Source organism: Haliaeetus leucocephalus, unplaced genomic scaffold, assembly GCF_000737465.1.
Source record: "Haliaeetus leucocephalus isolate CR32 unplaced genomic scaffold, Haliaeetus_leucocephalus-4.0 Scaffold506, whole genome shotgun sequence".
Taxonomy (NCBI): Eukaryota; Metazoa; Chordata; class Aves; order Accipitriformes; family Accipitridae; genus Haliaeetus; species Haliaeetus leucocephalus.
The window spans coordinates 8535480-8557956 of record NW_010972942.1 but is presented as its reverse complement, the minus strand read 5'-3'; the positions used below and the strand labels follow the sequence as shown (position 1 = coordinate 8557956).

General features: G+C 48.9%; 1 protein-coding gene and 4 non-coding genes across 6 annotated transcripts in view; 3 read left to right on the top strand and 2 right to left on the bottom strand.

Annotated features, from left to right (window-relative positions):
• Positions 1-78: 78 nt before the first annotated feature.
• On the top strand, positions 79-151 carry TRNAR-ACG. The gene has a single exon. It is a non-coding gene; the product is annotated as a tRNA-Arg (tRNA).
• A 1144-nt stretch (positions 152-1295) lies between these two features.
• Positions 1296-1368, bottom strand: TRNAR-ACG. The gene has a single exon. It is a non-coding gene; the product is annotated as a tRNA-Arg (tRNA).
• Positions 1369-1545: 177 nt separating this feature from the next.
• On the top strand, positions 1546-1636 carry TRNAY-GUA. Its single transcript is given in 2 exon segments — positions 1546-1582; positions 1601-1636. It is a non-coding gene; the product is annotated as a tRNA-Tyr (tRNA).
• A 2274-nt stretch (positions 1637-3910) lies between these two features.
• Positions 3911-3983, bottom strand: TRNAR-ACG. The gene has a single exon. It is a non-coding gene; the product is annotated as a tRNA-Arg (tRNA).
• A 14779-nt stretch (positions 3984-18762) lies between these two features.
• The window catches only part of TRIM55 (tripartite motif containing 55), a 37951-nt gene continuing 34236 nt past the window's right edge, over positions 18763-22477 (top strand). For both annotated transcript variants that reach the window (XM_010575917.1, XM_010575916.1), the window contains exons 1-2: positions 18763-19055; positions 19471-19643. In XM_010575917.1, coding sequence (XP_010574219.1) covers positions 18867-19055; positions 19471-19643 — 362 coding nt within the window. In that variant the 5' untranslated portion in view covers positions 18763-18866. The remainder of the gene's footprint in view (positions 19056-19470; positions 19644-22477) is intronic.

The following is a 22477-nucleotide window of genomic DNA, read 5'->3' as shown; positions in this document are numbered from 1 at the left end:
GGCGGGGCGGGGCGGGGCGGGGCGCGGCGCTGGGGCTTGGGGGTAGAGAGGAGAGCGACGGAAGAGAAGGAATGTGTGGGGCCAGTGGCGCAATGGATAACGCGTCTGACTACGGATCAGAAGATTGTAGGTTCGACTCCTGCCTGGCTCGCCTTAGTTTTTCCGTTCGTCTCCCGTTCGTTGTCGCACACACGCGGAGGGGATGGATTGTCCTCTGTGCTCATCGTTTAGCACCGTTTGAACACCCGGCACGTCGATTGGGTTATTTTGTCTCCCAAAGCAAAAATGACAACGGTAGAAACTGTGAAACACCGTCTAGGCCTAAACTTTTCAAACGATCTAAATATGCATCTTGTCAGACGCATTAACTGTGCCAGCAAATTAATCAAATTAATGCACCAATAAATTACACTGGGAAAAATCCTTTAGGCGCTAGGAGAGGAGCAGTGTGCTCATTATTGGCCTGAAACAGTACAGTTACTCTTACGAATGACATTGCAGAAAATAACCGTGAGGTCTCGGAAGGCAGCAAGCAACGCTGCTGTGATGAAAACTATTATTTACATAGTGATTATCCGTTAGTCTTGAGAAGCGCGAGAGCATCCTCTTTGTGCAGTTGAATGAAAAGTGTATGATTTTGCAAAACCCCATTTCTGACGTATATAAAAGCTACGCAGCATGTAGAGAACAGCTTGCAACCAGGAGAGGCGAGGAATCCCCAATGATTAGATTTGAGAATACTCCACAGCTTCGGAGTAGCTGCAACCTGTGGATTCCCTGCAAGTTTACTCTCAGAAGTGGTTCATGTTGTTATGAATAAATAACCGAGGTAGCTCGTTAGCGCTGCTAACGTTTGCGATCGGCATCCTTAATTTTGCTATGTCTGTGAGCGGTGCTGGTGACAGTCACGATACAAGGGTGTGCAGACAGGCGAGAGGTGGCACAAGGGAAGGAGACCCCGCCATGTCACGCAAAGTCCTCGAGACCCTCGTTTTTCTGCTTGTTGCTCATGCTCATGTAACGTAGTAATTGGGAGTTGCATCTGGCACACTTTCTGGTGAATACATAACGTGGGAGATGTCTGTTTAAAAGGAAAACAAAAATAGCTTTTTTTGCAAAAGGGCCAGCCTAAGGGCTCTGTGCATGGAAAGCTTCCGTGTAAGTGTGATGGGGTCTTGGTGTCCCCCCCAGGCCGCCCGCTGGGGAGGGAGAGAGGCCAGGCCGGTTTGGTTTTCCTCTCCACGGGCGAGCGAAAACGCGGCGTGGCGAGGCGACCCGAGGCACCAAAAAGTACTCGAGCCAGGCAGGAGTCGAACCTACAATCTTCTGATCCGTAGTCAGACGCGTTATCCATTGCGCCACTGGCCCCGCACGCGACAAGGGGGCCGGCCGCCGCCCGCTCAGCAAACCCCTCTCCGGCGGCACGCCGGCTGCGCGCATGCGCTGCTCAGCCCCCCGGCTGCTGCCCTCCCACGGCGCATGCTCAAAACTCTGCGCGGATTGGGGCGGCACCTTGGGCGGCCGCTGGGCGGCAGCGGGCAGCTCCCTTCGATAGCTCAGCTGGTAGAGCGGAGGACTGTAGAGGCGCAGCCCAGCGGGAATCCTTAGGTCGCTGGTTCGATTCCGGCTCGAAGGAGAAGCTTGTAGTTTTTTTCATCGTGGGGGAATTTGAGTACAAGCAAGATTATCAGCAGGGAAACAGATTTGTGAAGCTCAGCAGGAGTCGGGCCTGCAAGCTTCTGATCTCTAGTTACATGCTTTATGCATTACATCCCCAGCTACCTGTCTGTTAATTAGTAAGTTTTTGTGTGTCCGTATGGACGCGCACACGCACCCCACCAACCTTTTCTCCTTGCTCTTCCAGCATGGTGCAGTGCATCCCTCTTGGGAACTGTCTCAGGAGAAATCCAGGTGTGAAAAGCCTGCGCAGCAGGGAATGGAGGCACCCCGGTGAGCAGAAATATAGGAAAGGCGTCCATTTCCTTAGCTGTCCGTTATCCCATACATGTTTGCACGCACTTGCAGTCAAATCTGAATCCACAGTCCAAAAGCACATCCCTGTGCCACTCCCCAGTGCGGGACAGGGCACAGACTCCATCCAGGGCCACAGGACTGATTTTTTTTTCTTCGTTAAGGTTCACCCCTTCCTATATAAATGTCTCTGCTCCTACTTTTTGCAGAAGTTCATGCAAACTCCTTCACTCCTTTTCACTCATTCGGTGGTGCCCCTTTTTCCATTTCCTGAAGGATAGCTCACAAAATAAAAGAACACCCAGAGCTTCTTCTGGAGAAAGGACTATCTCCTTTCCCCCTTCAACTCTGTCTCTGAGACATTTTTTCTCTCCCACCCACCCAGAAAGTATTGACATGTGTGTGTTTCTGTGTAGCTGTGTATTACCCATAAGGGAAAAGGAAAGCAGAGAAAAAGAAAAAAAAAAAAGATAAAAATACAACAGAATTAAAGCCAGAAAAGAAAAAAAAAAAACAAACAAAACCCCAAAACACAGAAAATGTAGGCCCCAGTCTCAGGACTCATATGTTAAGCAACTATTCTGCCTCTTGAGCTATGGCCCTGTTAGATTAATGTAACTGCTTGGCTCAGCTTCCCACTCTTCTAGGACACGCTCATGTATCTAAAGGTACTAAATGCTTTTTACTAAAATAACAGCCTATTCAGTGCTTGGATGATAGTGTAGCTTGCTGAATACTTCATTTAGGAGCAAATTATTAGCGAACAGTTACCTGCAAGTGCTTAATTATTTCTGTATCTTGTCTCCAGCAAGGACCAATAATGAGCTGTGTGCGCATATCCTATTCAATCATTTGTATCACCTAATAACAAAAGATGCCAGAGATTATAAAAACCCTGTTCCTAAGACATTTCACTCTGATACACTGGGTCACCAGTGTGAGGTTGGGCAGGCAAACAGCTGGGTCAGGTGTTGTTAAATGGCCTAACATGGGGGAAGGGGGGGGACGGGGACACAGACACCTGCTCCAACAAAAAGAAATTTTCAGCTCCTGCATTGTAAGAAAAGGTTTGTTTGTGTTTCAAGCAAAAGCTGTTTCTTCTCCTGGAGAAAGGGGAAATAGAATAAATCTCAGGGGAGTTAAGAGTATGAGGACAAAACTTTTCAGACTCCTGGAGGATTTCAAAGGAGAGAGAGTGAAAACGTTCCGGCATGATGAGGTGCTGGCTGATCGATGCAGTTTCAGATACATGGCACTTGCATGGACAAGATGTCCTGCTGATCACATAGGTGGGAAACCACTGGAAATGAGAGCGCATCTTTCCTGATTTTGTTAATACCTGAAACTTTATTATTTCTTGACTTAAGTATTCTTGTCAGTGTATCTGTTTTGAATACTGTGAACACATGCTTCTATTTGTGCCTATTTGTCACCTGGCTTAAATGGGATTTCAGGGTCACCAGATCTACCTAGTTATCACTCAGCTAACAGCAGCTCTCTCAACTGACATCCTGGGCACTCAGACATGGTTTTTAGCTCCCCAGAGCAGCCAAACCTGCCCCATCTCAGCAGCAGGAGCCAGATGAGCGAGCATCCTCTGGAGTCAGCTGAACCAGAGCGTGATAGTGGAAAACTGGAAGATGCCAGGAATAGACTTTGGTGCTGAGGTTCCCAGTGGGGTTGGGAAAGATCCATGTAATTAGCAAAAATTTTTTTTGAAATAAATCTCTTTGGAGATGGAGTTGACCCAGTTGAAAGCTCCCAAGGATGTGTAGGTACCAGCTTAACTAAAGGTATCTCCTAATGAGGAAATCCATGTCTCCAGCTTCCCACCCGTTGGTTCGTTTGTTTTTTCTCCAAGCTTCCATCCATGCCCGGTTGAGTGGGAACCTCAGGGGGGAAAGCAGGCCGGGGTCGGGAGGAGTAAAAGTGACACCAGCGAGCCAGGCAGGAGTCGAACCTACAATCTTCTGATCCGTAGTCAGACGCGTTATCCATTGCGCCACTGGCCCCTAGCGGCAACACCGGGCAGCGCGGGCGGTGTTGGGCCTCGGGGCCGCCCCGAGGCCCAACACCCCCAAAACGCGGGTCTACTGGGCAGGATCAAAGTCCTGCACACCCTGATCCCCGAGTTTTGGGCCCCCGGTGCTGCTCCCGTCCCTAATCCTTTGCTGCGCTGTTGTTTTTGGAGTGGGGAAACCGAAATTCTCCAGCAGCGGGGCGGAGGTTGTGGAGTAGAAATGCCATTTTTCCCCCACCGGCATCCGGGTCCAAGCTCCGTATCTGGTGTTGCTCCACCGTGATGAAGAGCTTTGCAAGCGAGGAACAAGTCACATCGTGTCACCTGCTGCAATATCTATGCCGAAAGGAAAAAAAAAAGAAAAACATCCTTGTATCATCCAGTTCCCAAATACTGGGAGTTGTGTCATGCCCCTTCGCTCGTAAATTCTGTTCCTCCCACCTCCAGCAGCCCCTGGGGCCAGCAGAGCCTGTCTGCTCCCCTGATGTCCAGAGGAGGAATCCCAGCTGGTGGATGGAGGAGGTGGGATCTGCCTCTGCTTCCACGATGCTGTAGCAGAAGAGTCTTGTATGTAGCCTTCACCCCACGCTTGGTCCAGCCTCTGCAGAAGGACCCCAGAGCAGACAGACAGGGCCTGCTGGGCTGGGACAGGCTGCGTGGTGCAGCACAGAGCCGATCCATGCAGAGGAATAAGGGCAGCTCCGAAGATATCAAGATAGCATCAGCACCTTGTCTTCCAGGTAACCCCCCCGCCACTGTCACACCGATACCTCTCCCGTTACAGCGTGCCTGACTCACGCCTGCACGTTAGTTCCTGCCCCAAGCTCTGAGTTACTCTTGGTCTGTACCCCATATTTTCTTCCTGCAGCTCAGACAATTCTCTTTGGACTGCCAAGAAGGGCTTTGCCTTTGAATCCATAAAAAGCACCATGCTGGTGCTTCAGGAAGGAGACCAGTGCCCCAGTGGCTGTGGTCCCGGTCACTTGGTATGCTCTGCAAAGGCCACAACATCCCAGAACTTGTTTTCCAGATTTTCCTTGTCAATCAGGTGCAAAGTAAGCTTTGGTTTTCCAGGGAGAGCCAGGGAACACCTCACAGATTAGTAACATTTTGGATTCAGCCTCAGGACTTCTTGGTGACGCTTTGCTGCCTGCTTTTCTGAGCCCTTCACTGACCTTACGGCAGCCAAAAGTGTTGGCCCATCAGTGATAATAACCTGGGTGTCAGTGAGTTGCTGGATTCTTTCGGATAGTAGCCTTTGATTGCTGTTTGATTTCTGGCCTGACACTTGTCCATTCAGGCTTTCATAAACAGGTCTGTACCACAGACAGCCCAGCTACTGAAAACAAGCTCCACACATTTAGCCTAGCTTCATTTAGCAAACCAACAAAAAAACCCAGTTAGCCAGCATTGGACATTAGGGGGCATGAAAAAACATGAATGGCTCTTTTTTCCATTCCTTAGGGTTGCAGTGATTAACATCTGCCTCCAACAGCTCCCGGCATTTTCCCTGGCAGCAGGTTATGTGAATCCCATCCTGCTCCTATCTGAACACACATTGCTACTGTACCTCCCTCAGCAGCAGTGATTTTGCCAGACTACTGTGATAAGTGATGACTTTTGGCTTGACTTGCTTGTGAGCGCTCCTTCAAGTCATGGACCATCTTGTGCAGTACTGAAGGTATTACATTCTGGATAACAATGAGGATGTTGAGGGTGAGGTTTGAAAGGAGGATGAGCCAGTTTAGCAGCTCCTTGCTCTAAAGTAACGAGGTCTCACTTCTCCTTCCCTCTTCTCCACTGCACCCAGCTACACAGCTTGCCTTGTCCTTGCTCTGGTGGTCTGTGGTCACTCCAGGCACCTCAGTCAACTTGATAATCCAGCAAAGACATGGGTAATTTTCTAACAGTCAGTGAGGTGAATCAGTTCAGCTGGTGCAAATGAAGCGACCGGACCTTGCAGCTGGGGCCAGCACAAGGAAGGTGAGGCACAGGCTGCCCCATCCCGCTGGCCAGAGCAGCTCAGCCCCCTGCAGTTGCTTGTCAAACTGCAGCCCGAAAGAGAAGGATCATGCTGAGACAACGAAGCAGAAGACGTGGAGTGGGAGCAAGGTGTGAGAAGTGGAGCAGGTATCCAGTAGGTGAGAGGCAGAGCTGCTGTCTGCCTCCACAGACACCTCACTTTCAAGCTGTTATTTTCATCCTCTCTTTATTTTCTTTCTTGCTCTCTTTATTTTTTGCAGGTGCTAGTAAGGTGGGCGGTGAAGACAAGGCCAAATTCCTCCTGATTGCCCTAGGCTAGTGCAGAGGGGTAAGCACTGAGGGGAGCAGCTCCTTCATAAGCAGAGACTTGCAAATAGCTCCTCTTTTGCAAATGGGTTTTGGGTTTTTTCGCCTGAATTAATAATGAAAAACCACAAAGTGAATGAAAGGGAGTGAGCATGTCCAAATGGCTGGTGGGTGTATAACAACAGGAAGAATGTAATTGCAAACAGGAGTTCACGGGGGTGGAGGTGGCACCTTTTTTCTAGTTGGGCAGCTTGGACCTGCACCTATTCCTCCAGTTGGCAGTCAGAGAGATGATCCACCGCGTGGCCAGGCTAGGCAGGATAGAGAGCTCCTATGTATTCGCTCAGCAGTCCCAGGGATGTTACCCCTGCTGCGATGATGGGATGAAGGATGATGTTAGACAAGGGTAGTTTCTCAGATTTCCACGCACTTCTAACAGAATTGCTCTGAGCAAACAAGGCCACTCAGTTTTGCCTAATGCTGCATGTACTGCGTGCAAGAACAGCTGTGTTGTGGTGCCCTGCAATTCAGAAGCCAGGTCCCAGTGAGATGGGCCCTTTTCAAACCCCAGAGAGGGCTGCAGCCAAGAATAAGGATTTGAGGCAAAACCTTGGTCAAGCAGGGAACCATCATTGTGCCTGGAGAAAGCTGGAGCCAGAGCTGGAAAATCAGGCTAGTGGCCTGGGGAGGGAGTGAATACAGGTAAGAGCTGGAAATGAGAAGGCGTGATACATCTCTAGAAGACACTTATCCCCTCCTGGCTATTGCCTGTCCACAGGAGTCCTGCAGCTGAAGGAAAGCACATTCAGTAATGCTTTGGATATTATGGAGAACAAGTTGGCAACCCAGAGTGCTTGTAAGATGCCCCAAGCTCTACGTGGAGATTTACCACATCCTTTGGCAAGGAACGGGTCATTAGTATCCAATTACACTGAAATCATATTTAATTTGAGACAGGTTAAGACAAAAAGCAAATAAAAACATTTACTCACAGCTGCCAAGATAGATAAACTTATAAAAGAGGTAGGTGGAGAAATGAGAGAAAACCAGGCTTCAGTTACTGGCTTTGAAGATTAAATCAGCAAGGCCATTCCCTCATATCCAGGCATTTTGCCGCAGGCTCTCCTAACACACTGAGGAGCAGAGACGCTATCTTCCTCCACACCTTCCACCTCAGGCTGTGTTGACCAAGAAGTACTTCCTCGTGGGGGAACAAAGCACCTCTCATGTCTAATTTCCTCCTAAAAACCCAAATTCTTCCCTTCCAGGGAGGTCCACTGCTTTAGTATGGAGCTCCTCCTATTTCTTCCCTATCCAGGAGACATGCTGGTCTCTCCCTCTTGGCAAAAATAAGAATGGTTTCATTCCTTTAGCATTACCTGGCCAGCTAACAATACCTTGGCTCAAGTACTAAGCCAGAGTGCTGTCATGGGAAAGGCACTGGCTTGATGCCTGAATGCCACCATTTTCTCTTTCTCTTTTTTTTTCCTCTAATAATGTAAACATCTCTTCTTTGCCCTGCCTGCTATCATTATTCTGGTGGACATATGGCAAAGTGTGTGCGCCTAGTCAGCCTTGGTTTGGAGGAGATGTCTTGCTTCAAGCTAGTGCTGGGATCAGGAGCGAGGGGAGCAGTTTCTGCCTGCTCAAGCGGAGGCTGCTCTGTGGTTGACAGGACTTGTCTTTTCAGGGAGAGGGTGAGACAGTCCACTCCCTTCATGGAAGGGGATAAAGGAGTCAAAAGTTGAGGTGGGAAGGATGAAAAGCAGGTTGCTGTGAAGTAGAAGAGGAGGTGGGAGAGTTGTGCTGGGCTTGAGGAATCACTTCAAAGGGCTTGTTCAATGCGGAGGACATCCTGGGACTTCCCGCTGTGCACGCACAGGTGGTTTCCTTTCTTACGTTGTGTCGTGGTTTAACCCCAGCCAGCAACTAAGCACCACGCAGCCGCTCACTCACTCCCCCCCATCCAGTGGGATGGGGGAGAAAATCAGGAAAAGAAGTAAAACTCCTGGGTTGAGATAAGAACGATTTAATAGAACAGAAAAGAAGAGACTAATAATGATAATGATAACACTAATAAAATGACAACATTAGAAATAAAAGGATTGAAATGTACAAATGATGCGCAGGGCAATTGCTCACCACCCGCCGACCGACGCCCAGCCAGTCCCCGAGCGGCGAAAAACCCTGCCCCCCCCTTCCCAGTTCCTAAACTAGATGGGACGTCCCATGGTATGGAATACACTGTTGGCCAGTTTGGGTCAGGTGCCCTGGCTGGGCATGAGAAGCTGAAAAATCCTTGACTGTAGTCTAAACACTACTGAGCAACAACTGAAAACATCAGTGTGTTATCAACATTCTTCACATACTGAACTCAAAACATAGCACTGTACCAGCTACTAGGAAGACAGTTAACTACATCCCAGCTGAAACCAGGACACGTTGTTATTGTGTCTTTTCCCCTTTGCGTCTTCCACTTGCCTCTGCAATCTTTCTCCTTCCAGTTTTACGAAGCGGCTTCACATAGCGACCGCACGGAGATACCCGTTAACCAGCTGGCAGCACAGCTTCCTCCCTACCCTGGAAGAACAGCTCAGCGCCTTTCTGCCCCCCTGCACGGCTCCTGCAGCGCGGGGGGCCGAGAGAGGAGTGGGGACACCACCAGCCCAGGGCCAGAGAGCAGAGGCACTGATCCTGCTGCCTCCCACATGCTGGACAGGCATGCTTCCCTCAGAAACCCTCCCCAGCTGTAAAGTGAGGGAAAGGACGAAAATGGAATCGCTAAGATAGAAAAAGGTGGAGCTCCCTGCTACACACGCTTTATTTCTCAATTTCGAGCTTGGTGCAACCTGTGAGGGTCAGGTGTTGTCATGTGGCAGTTTCTCAGGACAATGACTCAGGTTTGCTGATTCCCAGGTCAGGATTAAGGTGAAACAACACCAGGAATCCTTTAACTCACAAAACACAACTTTTATTCATTCACAACAAGAGTTGGCATGCTCACCACCAAAACTGGCATGAAACTATGTCAGTAAACTGTGTAGCATGTGCTAACCATACATCACCAAACATAGACTACAGGCCTTACTTATTTGGGAATCAGTTCAGGGAAGGCAATAAGAGGAGCCCTCCCATTGAGTCACAAGGCTCAGAGCAGACCCCCTTGCTTTCTAGACTCCATGTCAGAGAGGAGCCCAGGGGTGGCTGGATCCACGCTTAGTCCCAGACTTGGTCAACGGTTTATGTCTAAAGGGATGAGGTGTAGGGATTATGGAAAAGGAAAGAGAGAACAAGACAGAGAGAGAAGGAAGAGAGAAAGATTTCACCAGTCCTGGGTCCAGCGTTGGTTCAGTCAGCTGAGGAGTCCCATTCCAGTGGACTCACTCACCTGGGGCTACATTCTGTGTCCTTTTGTCATCCTTGCCCCTCCTTCGGGTGGGCACTCGAACTCATTAGGCTAATTGGGTGTCATGAGCAGTTGGTGAGCCTTTGGGACTCGGGGGCCGTTTGGAGAGTAAATGTCCCTGCTGAGCACACCAGGACAGCGTTACCAGCACAGGGAGCTGCGCACCCTCCGGCACGGCCTCCCCCTCCTGTGCTGACGGGTGCTGACCATGGGCTGCTTCTCACCTGGGGTTCCTTGCTAGGCAGGGTTCATTGTTACACAGAGTTCCCCGCTAAGCAGAACTTGCCCCACCACAATGTTTGAGGCATTAACTCTTTCAGTCCCTCACAGGTGTAAAGAGCGTTTCACATGGAAGCATATTAAGAAGTCACCAGAGAACGGATGGGAGAGTTGTCACCTTCTTCATGCCTGACTGAGACGTTCATACTTCCCTGGAAGTGGACGATGGCTGACTTCAGTTCCTGGGAATGAGCAGCCAGTCTGGATGCATTTCAGATTAAAGTCTGCCAGGAGCCCAAGGAATTGCCTATGAGACCTGACATATCAGGAGCACCCCAATGAATGCAACCTGAGCCACGATGTGCAGAGGAAGCTTTTAAGGAAGCGCTGTGCCTTCTCAGGGCAATCACTTGCACACCAGCTGGTGACGGGTGAGAGGTCTTCCTGGTTTAGATGAGTAAGGGTAGGAGCTTCTCTGAGTATTCCATAATATCATGTAATTTGGATGGATACTAATGGATTTTTCAAGGATAAATGATTTTGTTTGCATTTTTGCTTCATCTCTTCTGCATTAAGTGGGATTTCAGTGTTACTGGTTGCCCCCTGGCATTGCTTGCTGAAGGTTATGGTGAACTCTTACCTGTGGCCACCTAACTCATGTCAGGCTCCTTGACATGTTCTCTGGAGTGCTAAAGGATAGTGTTTGCCATGCCTGCCCCATTTTGGCAGCAGGAGTGAGGTCTCTGGGGATTACCTCTGGTGGAGGTCAGGGATGGCAGTGGCCCCAGTCCTGGCAGCGTGATGGCAAGTGGCAGACGCATCACTCTGGGATATGGGGAACCAAGGCCTAAAAGGCACCTTGAATACAAATTTCTGCACAATGCGATGCTGCTGCAAAGCTGTCGCCTCACTGTGAAGTGCTTCATAGCAATGATTAGGGATGGAAATAGCACCAAGGCCATACTATGTATGTAACTGGAAGAGATGTGATTTGTAGCCTACCCATACATAAATCTATTATCACCTGTCTCATGCTTGCATTACAGTCTTTGGGATTATCAGAAGCAGCAGAAACATGCTGTGTACTGCTCCAGCTTGTCACCTCCTAAGGTTTCCCTGAAGTAATATTCCATGCACACCTGCAGTGGGGCAGAGGTGAGGGAGATGCAACCGCACGGCATTAGAAAAACAGCAACACAAGTGGCATGAGGAGGCAAAACTCACAACAAGCAGGTCCATCAGAGGACTGACTTTGCACCTGCACCAGAGCAGCCTCCCTCCCCGCTGATAGCCGCGTTGCCCTCTGGGCTGGGGACAGGCTGTGCTTGGCAGGGTGAGGTGGAGGCAGGGGGCGAATGGGGGAAGAGAGGGGGGAGAAAGCCCCAAATCAGATTACTATGATGCTGTTTGCTGCCATGAACTACTTGTTGGTATTGCCCAACCCTGACTGCAGGGAGGTAGGACTAGACAGTGAGAGATGTGCATCCTCAGGCAGCCCATGCAAAACACAGATTTTATTGCAAAGCTGCCCCTTCCATGGCAAGGGCAAAGCCCTTGAAGAGGCACCCAAAATCTGATTTGTTCTGTAGCCAAAGAACTTGCTGTCTGCCCTTTCTTCCCTTGCATTCCCTAAACTCAGCCAGAATCAGAAAGGCTGACTCCTGGGGAACAGCCTGATGGGAGAAGGGGATGCAACACCATGTGTGAGGATGTGGGCCGGCATGTTTGAGATGCTTCCTGAAGTGATAATTCAAAAAGACGTTAATCTAATAGACTGCTGCTTGGTACAATGAACACAATGTCACAGTGGATGGCATCCCTGATCATAGCTTAAAGTGCATTCATTCAACTCCTGCCTGACTTGAAGGTGTTTCCAGCTGTTGTTGTCCTTGCAAACACCTGCATCTCTCTGTCATGCATTGCACTTCCCTACGCTCACGTGGATCTCACGTAAGGGAGAGGGGGAAAGAACTTGGCTGGAAAATGGCCAAAAGGCAATCTTCCTCTTCTAATATGACTTTCAAAAGAAAAAAAGGCATTGGCACTCAGAAATGAGTAGTCATGCTGGTTTTGCTATATGCCTAAAGAGCATTTACAGGGCAAAGGAACACATGAAAGGAAAACAGAGGAGTTTGAAAAAAAAGCTAAAGGACAGAGGTACCACCTCTGTCACCAGTCATGTGCTAAGCAGGCACTTGACCTGTTCAAGTAATGTTGTGCTGTGTAAAAACCTTCCTGCCCTCACACACAGTATATTTCTTTAGTTCTAATACCATAATGTTCAATCCTTTGTCTCCCAGCACTGAATCTCTATTCTGTCCTGGAGGAATGACCCTCAAGATGGGGATGGATGAAAACATAACCTAGACCAGCCTAGGGAGCTGGGACAGAGTCTCAGCAGGTCTCTGGTGTGGTGTAAAGTCATGTGCTGAGTATAACCTTAAAACCAGTCTCTCCTTTGAACTACAGACCTCAGCATTGTCCTGGAGAAAAAAATACGTATGCTCCTCTGCTCTGCCAGCTGAGCTATGGAGGGCACATACTGAAATAGCATCAAGAGTGGCTTGTGTTGAGCAGTCCAAGGCTGGGGAGAAACCTGACACTGGGACAGGGCTGTATCTCTGCAAAGTGATGAGCTGACACCAGCTGGGAAGCCTGAGCTGGATCTGTGCTGTGAAACACAAGCCGCTTCTCTATTGAACATCATTCCCCTTTCCTAACAACAGAGCTGGGGTGGGAGCAGCGGGGTTTAAAGGGGAGTGCTATGGCCTGTTAAGGCCAGAACAGAAATCAAATCTGTACCCCAGTCAAAATTCCTACTGTAATAATTCTGCAATAGCCTTTTCCTTAAATTCTGGAATGCCTGGGAGGCCCCCTAGCACTGCCCCGGCTGTGCCACTTGCGTCCAGCCCCTCTGTGACAGTACCGACTCCTCCACTGCTAACCCAGCACTCGACATCCATATTATTCCACAAAATGCAGGAGCTCCAGGAGGACCCATCATTCCTTCCTCTCTGCTAGCAGGGGAGACATGTAGCGATGACTCACAAGCAGGCTCCCATGGGACGCCGTGATAGCAAAGTAGAGGGGAAAGGGTCAGGGCTGCGTTTAAAAGGCAGGGGACTGTGTTAAAATAGTAAAGCACTTGGTCGCTTACCTCCAACAGGAAGCAGGATTCTCCAACTTTTCTAACTGGTGTGTTCTCTCATTTTTCTAACTGGTTTTGTTTTATTTATATCCTTTCTTCCTTCGCGTCTCATTCTCACTGCAGGGCATATTTGGGGGTGTGGAAAAGCAAGCCTGTGCCTGTTATCTGTGAAACTTGTCCCTAGCCCTGGAGAAGACCTATTTTTAGGTAGGCAGTAGTGCGGCGCTATTTCTTCCCCACATGTAGTTCTTTCTCCATGCAGTGCTTTGGACATACTTTTATGCCTTGCCTGTGAAATGTACATCTCTTTCTACCAGTAATGTGTTGAGGGGATGAGGGTTTGGGAACCTCTGGGCTTGTAAAGTTGTGTATGGCTCAGGGAGATGCTGAACCACTAAACTCATGTTTAGTTCCACAGCACCAGTAGCCTGTCTTTTCAGGCTCGCTGATTTTGAGACTTTGGGAATACAGGCAATTGCAGGGAAGATGATAAACACCTCATCTTAATCACCATTCAGGGCCACGCTGCCTCCCTGAAAGGGTATGGCCTGACCACTGTTTCTCATCCTGATCTCGAGGACTGTGAGGAAACCAGGACTTTCTGTTGGTTGGGCTTTCTGTTTCCCTGTGGCCCCTAAAGCCAGGTGACACTCAGGTCCACGCTGGCCTGCTGGCATTGCTGGAGGGCAGCAGAAAGCCATAGGACCCTCCTTCTCCCAGGCAGGCAGCTGGGAGCAGCGACCCCATGGCTTCGTGTCCCGCCAGTGGCAGAGCCACGGCAAGGAGAGGTGACTCCCTGATGGAGTTCGTCCACGGAGTCTCCCTGTTTCAGGGTCTTTTAATCCAAATTTCTGAGGTTTGTCCACTATAATTTATGTTGGTACTGCTGATGAATCTGGAACAGAAATTATAATCTAGTTCATCTGCCCTTTTATTCTATGTTTCTGTCTGTCTGCTGCAAACTGTGGAAGCTCCTTGAGCATGGTTAAGCCCAGAGAAGGCTGCTTTCAAGCACAATTCAGCTTGGGTCAGTGTCCATCCCCTACTCGAAAGAAAAGGGCAGACATCATCCCTCTGACTGATCTTTGTAGCTTGTCCTTGAAATCCTGTGCTCCTGCACATTTGATGTGCTCCCAGGGACTCACCCTTAGAAATGCTTTGAGCTTGCCCCTGCTGCTTTGATTTTGTATGTGCAAAAGGAAATTTTGAAAGATGTTGTTATGTCCTGTGCTGGCCCTTGTTTTCCTGGAGATCTGAAACCGCCTCTCAGATTCTTTTTAGAAGGTCTCCAAATACTGACCACATATGGCCTATCATCATGTATGAGGTACACAAAGACAAATATATATGTTGAGTGGAAAACTGTCAGTCTCAAAAGGCAACTGTTTTTGAAAGCACTTGTCTGTTGCAAAGGCTCTTTTTGGCTGCATAAATTGAGTCGCATACAAGGGTAGTTTCAGTATTTATCGTGGGATGTTCAGCGATCACAATAAAATCACGAAATGCAAGATACCGCTTGCAGTTTGCACTTGTATAGGTAGGAGGGCTTCATCTTATAGCTGGCTCATTGGCTTAGTAAGTTGTAGCAAATGTAAGTGAAATTTGAGTTTCTGCAACATGCTGGCTGTAGGTGGAAATGCTGGTGCTCACCATCCGCTGCTGAGAGACTGCTCACTGCAGGGTAAATGGGCACAGATGAAAGGTGAGATGGATGGAGAGCCTCCCTCCTACCTCCCCGAGGGATGCTTGTCTACAAATGCAAATATTTTCAAGTCCAAAAACCAAGCAGAGTTAGCAGGATGGGGAGAGGGGAGGGCTGCATTGTCATTTTACTCTAAATCTCACATTCAGGTGGGCCGAAATGGAGGCAGCAGCCTCATTTGTGTTAGGATGTTGTATTGCTTGGGGAGCCAGGACTTCTCACCAGAGGTGAGCAAGGCAGGGCAAAGCTGGGGGGAGACAGGCAGGTGGGCCTGGGGGTCCCAGCGACGGTGGCTGCTCCCCTCTCTTGGCCCGCAAGGGCACGCACCAGCCCCGTCCTCTTCCAGCAGCTGAGCTGTCAAGCAAAGTCCTCAGGCAAGCCCTGCCGGCCTCGGGAGTGTGGGGAGCTGCCGGAGGCAGCGGGGTGGGCATGGGTGTCGTTCCCTGCCCAGGGGACGACGGGCAGCTGCCCACCTGCTTTAGGTGGCTGCCGGTGGAGGGGTCTGCCCACCCCTGGGCTGGGTGTCGGGGTGCTCGCTCGTCCCCGAGGACAGGCGGGAGGTGGGGTGGCGGCAGGCCAGGGCACCGTCGCCCCGCGAACCGGGATGCTCCACACCACCCACCAGGTCCGGGTGAGGACGCCTGGGCAAGGAGCCTGGTGCTTGCGGAGCGGGCTTTGTCTCTGCTGGGCTCCGTGGGGAGGTAAGTCACATGGGAGTTATCCTCTGGTAAAAATATGCTTTTTCTCTTTGTTTTCCAGCCATGCGAGAGCCACAGGGCAGATTTTCTGTGACCGACACATGAGCGCTTCACAGCACTGGTACAAGAGGTTGCAGAGGGGAATTCTGTGAATGCAAAACCCAGGGATGTCATTATGGCATTGAAACCTGAACCTGGACATCACTCAACCTCTCTTTCCTCCTCCAAATCCCTCTCCTAAACCCACTGCTTTGCAGCCAGCCTCCCAGGCTCTCCTGGCCGTCAGTCCACAGACAGCCTGCAAGCTGCTATTCGGCTGCAAAAATAGAGGAGTTTGCAGCAACGTCTGTAAAACCAAGCATATCTCTAGGACCTAATGTTCTGGTTGTGTCAACAAAGCCAGGTAACGTTCCCGGGCAAGTAACACTGCAAAAAATATCATTAAAAAATGATATTTTCTTCTTGGTGATGTCTGGCAGACACCCAGACTTTCTGTCCAGGACTGGGGTTAAAGCAGGTCCTCTTGCCGTCTGTTAGTCCCCCTGTGAGGCTTGGCTTGGTGACTCTTTGGAGGTGGACAGCTGTGCGTGTTGGTGGTCTTCCCTTGCGGGTGTGGAAGGCGAGGAAGAGAAGGGTGACAGCACTGCCAGGGAGAGACAGGAGGGTGCCGGGCTTTCTCAGTGCGACTCCTTCGAAGTCCAGCCCAAGCAATCCCTGCTGAAGACCTGCTGAGGACCGCCCCATGGCTCCACAGCCTCTTGAGCGTTGCTCTTCTCTTCCTCCTTGTTGCAGTGTGGTCATACAACGTGTGGCTTTCCTGGCACTTTTCATCCAGCCTTTGCAAGCACGGCTAAGCCTCTGCGTTTCTTTACCTAGCAATCACTGCTGTGGTTCATAATACTTTGACAGAAAAACCTGTACTAATTTTTCATGTCTCTGAACTACATATTCCTGCCAGAAAAATATTTCAGCTTAGGCCCGGCTGCAGAAGACGGGTTTATCTTTGTTTTGTCAGCTTCTTTTTGTGGCTGTGCTGTTTATTATCTGTTCCGTGTTAGCGTGCTTCAGCAAACAGAAAGGGGAAAACCTGCAGCAGACTCTTGAGACCTCACCTTGTTGCCATCAGATGTCCTCTGCAGATGCATCAGGTGTCACACCTAGCCTATTAACAGGAGGCTTTTGTGGGCTACCACAGGTAAGTATAAATTTACCAGAATTACATCCCAGAGGCATGTTACACCCTGAGAGGTGCCTCAGTTCATCGTCCAAAGGGCTGGCACAGCGGCACGATCCCCCGGCTTTTTTCCATGCTGTGAACACCTCCTTCCCTAGATCACCATATGCAGGTGCTTCTGTGCACTGGCATTTCTAACCTTCAGCTTTTCCTCCCAGAATTTCTCTGTTTCTCCCTGTGCAGTGAAGTGGAAGTGCCTGCCTCGCCAGGCAAAGGTGGCTTTCCTCGTCTCATTCAAAGCCCCTTATAAGCAGGTCTTGATGCCCAAGGGGCAGCTGACTCAGAGTTAAGAGGGTAGGAATGAGGCATTCAAATTCCTCCAGACAGGAAGGTCACCTCTGACCCAGCCACGGAGGGGAGGGGAAGAAGAGAAATATCTTCTCGCTGCTGCCAGGAAAGACTCCCCGCCAGCCCTGCTAAAGCACCAGCTGTCCACAGCTCAGCTGCTGGAGCAGCTTCTCCTGCTCGGCTCCAGGCTCTTGTCTGCACCAGGCAGTCAAAGCAAAGGTGTGATTTCAAACGGGTTTAACTAAGCTAGCACAAATTTCCCATGAATGCAAGACTTCAGAAAAATCTATTTGGTTTTATGTGACTGCTGACAAATGTGTATGTTTACATAGGGGAAATTCCAGCTCGGTGGGCTGCAAATGGGTACAGGATTTCACCCAAACACTTAAAAAGTATTCGAGGCATTGAAATTAAAATAGTCAATAATACATTTAATTTAATATGATTCATTGCCATTGCGTGCAGAGAATAGTACTCATTTTCATGTGGAAATCAATGAAAAGCTTCACTTTTTTATTTCCCTGAAGTGCAGTTTCCAGACTGGTGTTGCAAGCAGATAAAGGGCCCTGCTTTGGAGTTGGGCTCTGCCCCTGGACGCGGAGGGGACTCGCTCAGCCGCTCTACAGCATATTTCAGATGCAAGCCCTATACAGTCATGATGTGGAATAAACATGAGCGCTTTCTACAAGACACTTAACAGAGAAAGTATTAGAGTTATTGATTAAAAGAGAAGACAACATTCTGATTACATGTACAGTACAGTGGCAAAGTGATTTTATACAGTACACACAGGGACTTTGGCTTAAATTTGAGGATGAGATATTTATTGCTTGTACAGTTGTGTGATAAATTATTGGCAAGTAGAAGCACAGATGGCTTTCCCTTAAGATCAGGCATCACATGCCACAAATTATCTGGGAAATTGTCATTTTAAAAATAACTCTGGAACATGTGCCAAGCTGAGAGGGATATCAGTGTCTAATAAACAGATATAAACACAGCAGTGCCCAAAACTAAAATATATTTGAATTAAACTATGCAGAGAGAGAGTATATACAATTAGCACCTATTCTCTAGCAGTACAAATGGAAGCTTTTCATACTGTATTTCTTCTATCTCTTTCTCGTCAGGAAATTCAAATAATGTTTTTGCTGCATATTTAAGTCGCTGTGGAGTTAATGGCTTAAATAGTCGTCTTGGATTCTTATGTTACAGCTCCTAAAAAAAAATCATACCGGAAGAAACTTAAGCACAGTTATATGCAGGCAATTTTTTTTAACTGGTTCTCAAGGTGGTGACATATTTACACCCTGAAGTGTCTGAGCTCCGATGCAGCCATCACTCCTATTGTCTTCTCCAGCAACCACATGTGCTTCACACCTCGGAAAGGCAAGATCCTGGAGCCTGCTGAAACACACAGGCAAAATTACACCCTGCATCTCACGGCCATGGCTGCTTGCTCAAACCGGAGTGTTTGTTAGGCTGAGGCGTGTGGCTGGGCAGACTGGGGCAGCCCTACGCTCTCCACAGCCGTGCAGAGATAAGGGGGGGAGCGGGTTGTGTTTGCTTATCACTCGCCCTCCTCCTCAAGGGGTGAAGGCCATCATGTGCGAATGAGGAGAGCCAGGGCCCTGCCGGCCGCCCCCCCGTCCCCCCGCCAGCCATCACCTGTCCCAGCCTGTCCTCCTCTCACGCGCTTATATGGGCACAGCAGGGTGGCATCTTGTGACGCTGCGCTGCTAAAAACAGCCCCAGCTCCCTGCGGCCCCTCGTTTAAACAATGTCCTCCAGCCAGAGCAACCCAGAGAGCCTCTGATCACAGCACAGCCTTGGACTTATTTCAAGGGAAATTAACCCTGAAACCCCTCCTCGAGGCCGTGATCCTGAGCGTATGCCCCTGGAAAAGCTAGGGATGAGCACCTCCCTGAACTACAAGTCCTTCTCCAAAGAGCAGCAAACCATGGATAACCTGGAGAAACAGCTGATTTGCCCCATCTGCTTGGAGATGTTCACCAAGCCTGTGGTCATCCTGCCCTGCCAGCACAACCTCTGCCGGAAATGCGCCAGCGACATTTTCCAGGTAGGTTTCTTCCCACAGAAAGCTCTGCTTCCCAAGCAGCACTGGCTGAAATGAATGGAAAAGCAGATTTTTCACATGTTTTGGTTGATTGCTTTTAAAAGTCGGCAAGACGGGGCAGGGGAGTGATTTAAAGCAGAAGTTGAGTGTCCCCAGGGGCCAGGGCTGAGCTCGCAGCAGATTAAAGTGTCACCTGTTGGCTGCGGGGACACGGCCGCGTGTGTGAGCTGAGGAACCGGCCCCTCACCCTGCAGTCGCCGGGTGCTTTCCTGGGGGTGGGTTTTGGAGCTACCCTCTCCTTGAGCATATTGACAAACAGTTTCCTGCAAGCTTGTTTTTGCCCCGGTGCTTTTGAAAGAGGTTTTCATGGGTCTGCGTGGCCTTACTCACCTCTCCTTGTGCTGCTTGGCAAGAGCAGGCCTCCAACCCCTACCTGCCGACGAGGGGAGGCACAACCATGGCGTCGGGAGGCCGCTTTCGCTGTCCCTCCTGCAGGCACGAAGTGGTCCTTGACCGGCACGGTGTCTACGGGCTGCAGAGGAACCTGCTGGTGGAGAACATCATCGACATCTACAAGCAGGAGTCCACAAGGTAACGAGTGAATGTGTGCCCTTCACAGGAGGTTTGCCACAAAAGCAGACGTGGCTTAGGAGGCTGGTGGCCTTTGGTCTTTCCGTTTAGCGCACGTGAGGTTGACTTAGTTGTTTTCTCTCTTGGAAATGCGGAAAGGGATCGTGCTGCCATGCATGCCTGTCTGTTTGCTGTGCAATGAAATCAGCTCTTGCTAAGCACAGAAACCCGTATCCAAATAGATGCTGGATTTCCCTGCTGCCACTTATAGCAGGGGATTGTGCCATGCTTATTCACATGAGCGACATTCACCCATGCAAGCAAAGCCCTACTGATATGAATGGCTAGTCACACGAATAAGGGAAAAGTAGCTAGGTTCACATCATTTATTTTAAACAGTTCAGACAATTCTTATTTGTCTTTAACCTGTGCATTCTCATACTAAAGTAGGGAAAGAAATTTCAAATCTTGTTAGAAAATACTGAGGGACAGACAGTGCAAGAAGAAAACTGAATTTCACACAGAAGATACCCTGCATCATAGTGTCAAATCAAAACTCAATAAAAATAATCTTCATTCCTGTCAGCTTGGGATATGAACTCATGAAATCAAGTCTTATTTAGGTCTCCATAAACGAGAAGGAATAGCCAGAAATAATACTTATTAGTGCTGTGTGGCTGTGCACAAGAATCAGGACCGAAGAATGGGTTAATCCTAAAAAGTAAGATTACTCCTGAATGTTAATTGCCTGCACTGAATGTGTAATGGATCCAGCAACAGAAAAATGTGTTCTCATCTCTCTTTCCCTGGGATGGGTTGGACGCCTGTTACCACCATGGGGAACGTAGTAAGGTAGGGAGGGATGCTAAGCCTGGTCCCAGGCCACCAAGCAAGCAGCTCGCACCCAGGGAAGCTGCCTTTTGCAACCAGCATGGATCCATAGGGCCAGTTTTATATGGCAAGGTGTTTTGTACAGCAAGGTTTTTTGTACACCTGAAAGAAGGTGTAATCCTGGACATGCTCCCTGACAATCTTCCCATCCTACCCCAACAATGAGCTGGGTTTCACAGGGACAATGAGGTGGTGTTGCTGGAGCATGTGGATGCAAGTGTCGGAGTCCAGTGCCTGGGATGCCTTAGGGCACTTCTACCCTCCTCCGGCAGAGGAGGTCAGTCGCCAGCAGAGAGAATGTTTTGGAGCCCGACGGTGGCTTTGGCTATTCTTGGCTGTTTGAATCCCTTCGGGGACAGTTGTAGCTGGGCATAGGTTGGAGCTCCAAAGCATCTGAGAGCATGAAGTTGGCTTAAAATTGTCCTTTCTGCTGCCCTTCATGCTCGGTGCCAAGCTACCCTTGTGTGTGTCATTGATACCCAAATATTATTTTAGTCAGGAAAATCTCGGAGGAAATGAATCAGCAAAGCTACGGTGGTGGACTTTGCTTGTGATCAAATAAGCTGGACATGTGCATCCTCATGTCTTTCTTGGTTTTGTTTTTTTTCAGCTCACAGTTGTATTTAACTTAAAAAATAAAGAAATGCAGCTCCTTTTCCCATTTAGTTCATGGGCAATTGGAACAAAGTTCAGTTAAACAGAAATGTAAGAGATTTAGTAGACTTTTTTTAAATTCCATGAAAGTAAAACACATGATGAATAAAAGGGGAGAATAGAAAAAATACAGATATGAACATATATTTGCTGAGATATTTGTCCAAAAGATTTGTTTATGTAGTTTGTTAAGGTGCTTATTTAACCTTCATGTATGTCCTTAGAACGAAAGCTATCGTCAGGGTTACGTAGCAGCGGCAATGCATAGCAGCATTATCTAAACTATTTGGCACTTTGTAGGCCTCAGCTGCTTATCTCCATCTGCCTAACGTCCCTCAGGCTCCCATGAGAGTGTGAGCAAGATCTGCCATGGCTTTGCCCAGTGCTGTCCCACTGAAACCAAAACGTCAAGGGAAATCAAGTCTTCTCCACTTCTTCCTTTTGTACCAGTCTGTTCCAGAGCGCTGGGGTCTGGCAGAGGTACATAAGAGGAAAGGTGAGATGTGACCTTTGCCTCCTTGTTTCTTCCCAAGACAACCCTTCAAACTGGCAGCACCTGTGATTTCCAGACAGGAGCCTCTTCCCCTCAAGTCCTCCTGTAGGTATAATTCACCATAAGTGTGTGTGCCAGAATGGTGCCAGCTCCCAGCTGCATTTCACATGAACTTAGGAGAGTGAGCAGAATTCAGCTAGGGAGCAAGCTTTATCTCCTGCTTAGGCAAAAAAAAAAAAAAAAAAAAAAAAAAAATTAAAAAAATTTTTTTAGATTTGAGTTTCTATTTGGATTAAGGAATTGGGTTTTTTTAAAATAAAAGCTGGGGCAGGAGCTGAGCTATGGTGTTGGGAGAGTCTGCCCAAGCCCTCACATGCAGCCCCTCCTGTTACTAAAAATCACATCATATGGTCTTTTATCCAATTGCTAATCAAATTCCAGCTGATGGTAGCGTAGCCTGTTGCCCAATTTAGAATCTATTAGCAACACAAGGAAAGAATTCTTCAAGCAGGACGTGGCTCCTACAAAGCTTTAAAGGATGGCAAAGGACTGAACCCAGTGGAAATAGAGTTGGCTAAAATATTAAACCTATCTTTGAAAGTCTGTAGGCCACTGATTACCTGAACTATCTGAGGAACATCAGGGTGCCTGCTGCCACCAGGAAAGGATAGCAACAGGAGGCTGTGACTTCTCACAAGATCTGGCAGCCTCTAACGAGCTCGGCTGGCTATTCCTGATCAAAAGGTGCTTTGGGCTTTGTTACCAGCTGCATCCTGATCAGGGAGGGTCGAGTGCTCTTTCTGCCTTGCACCTACCA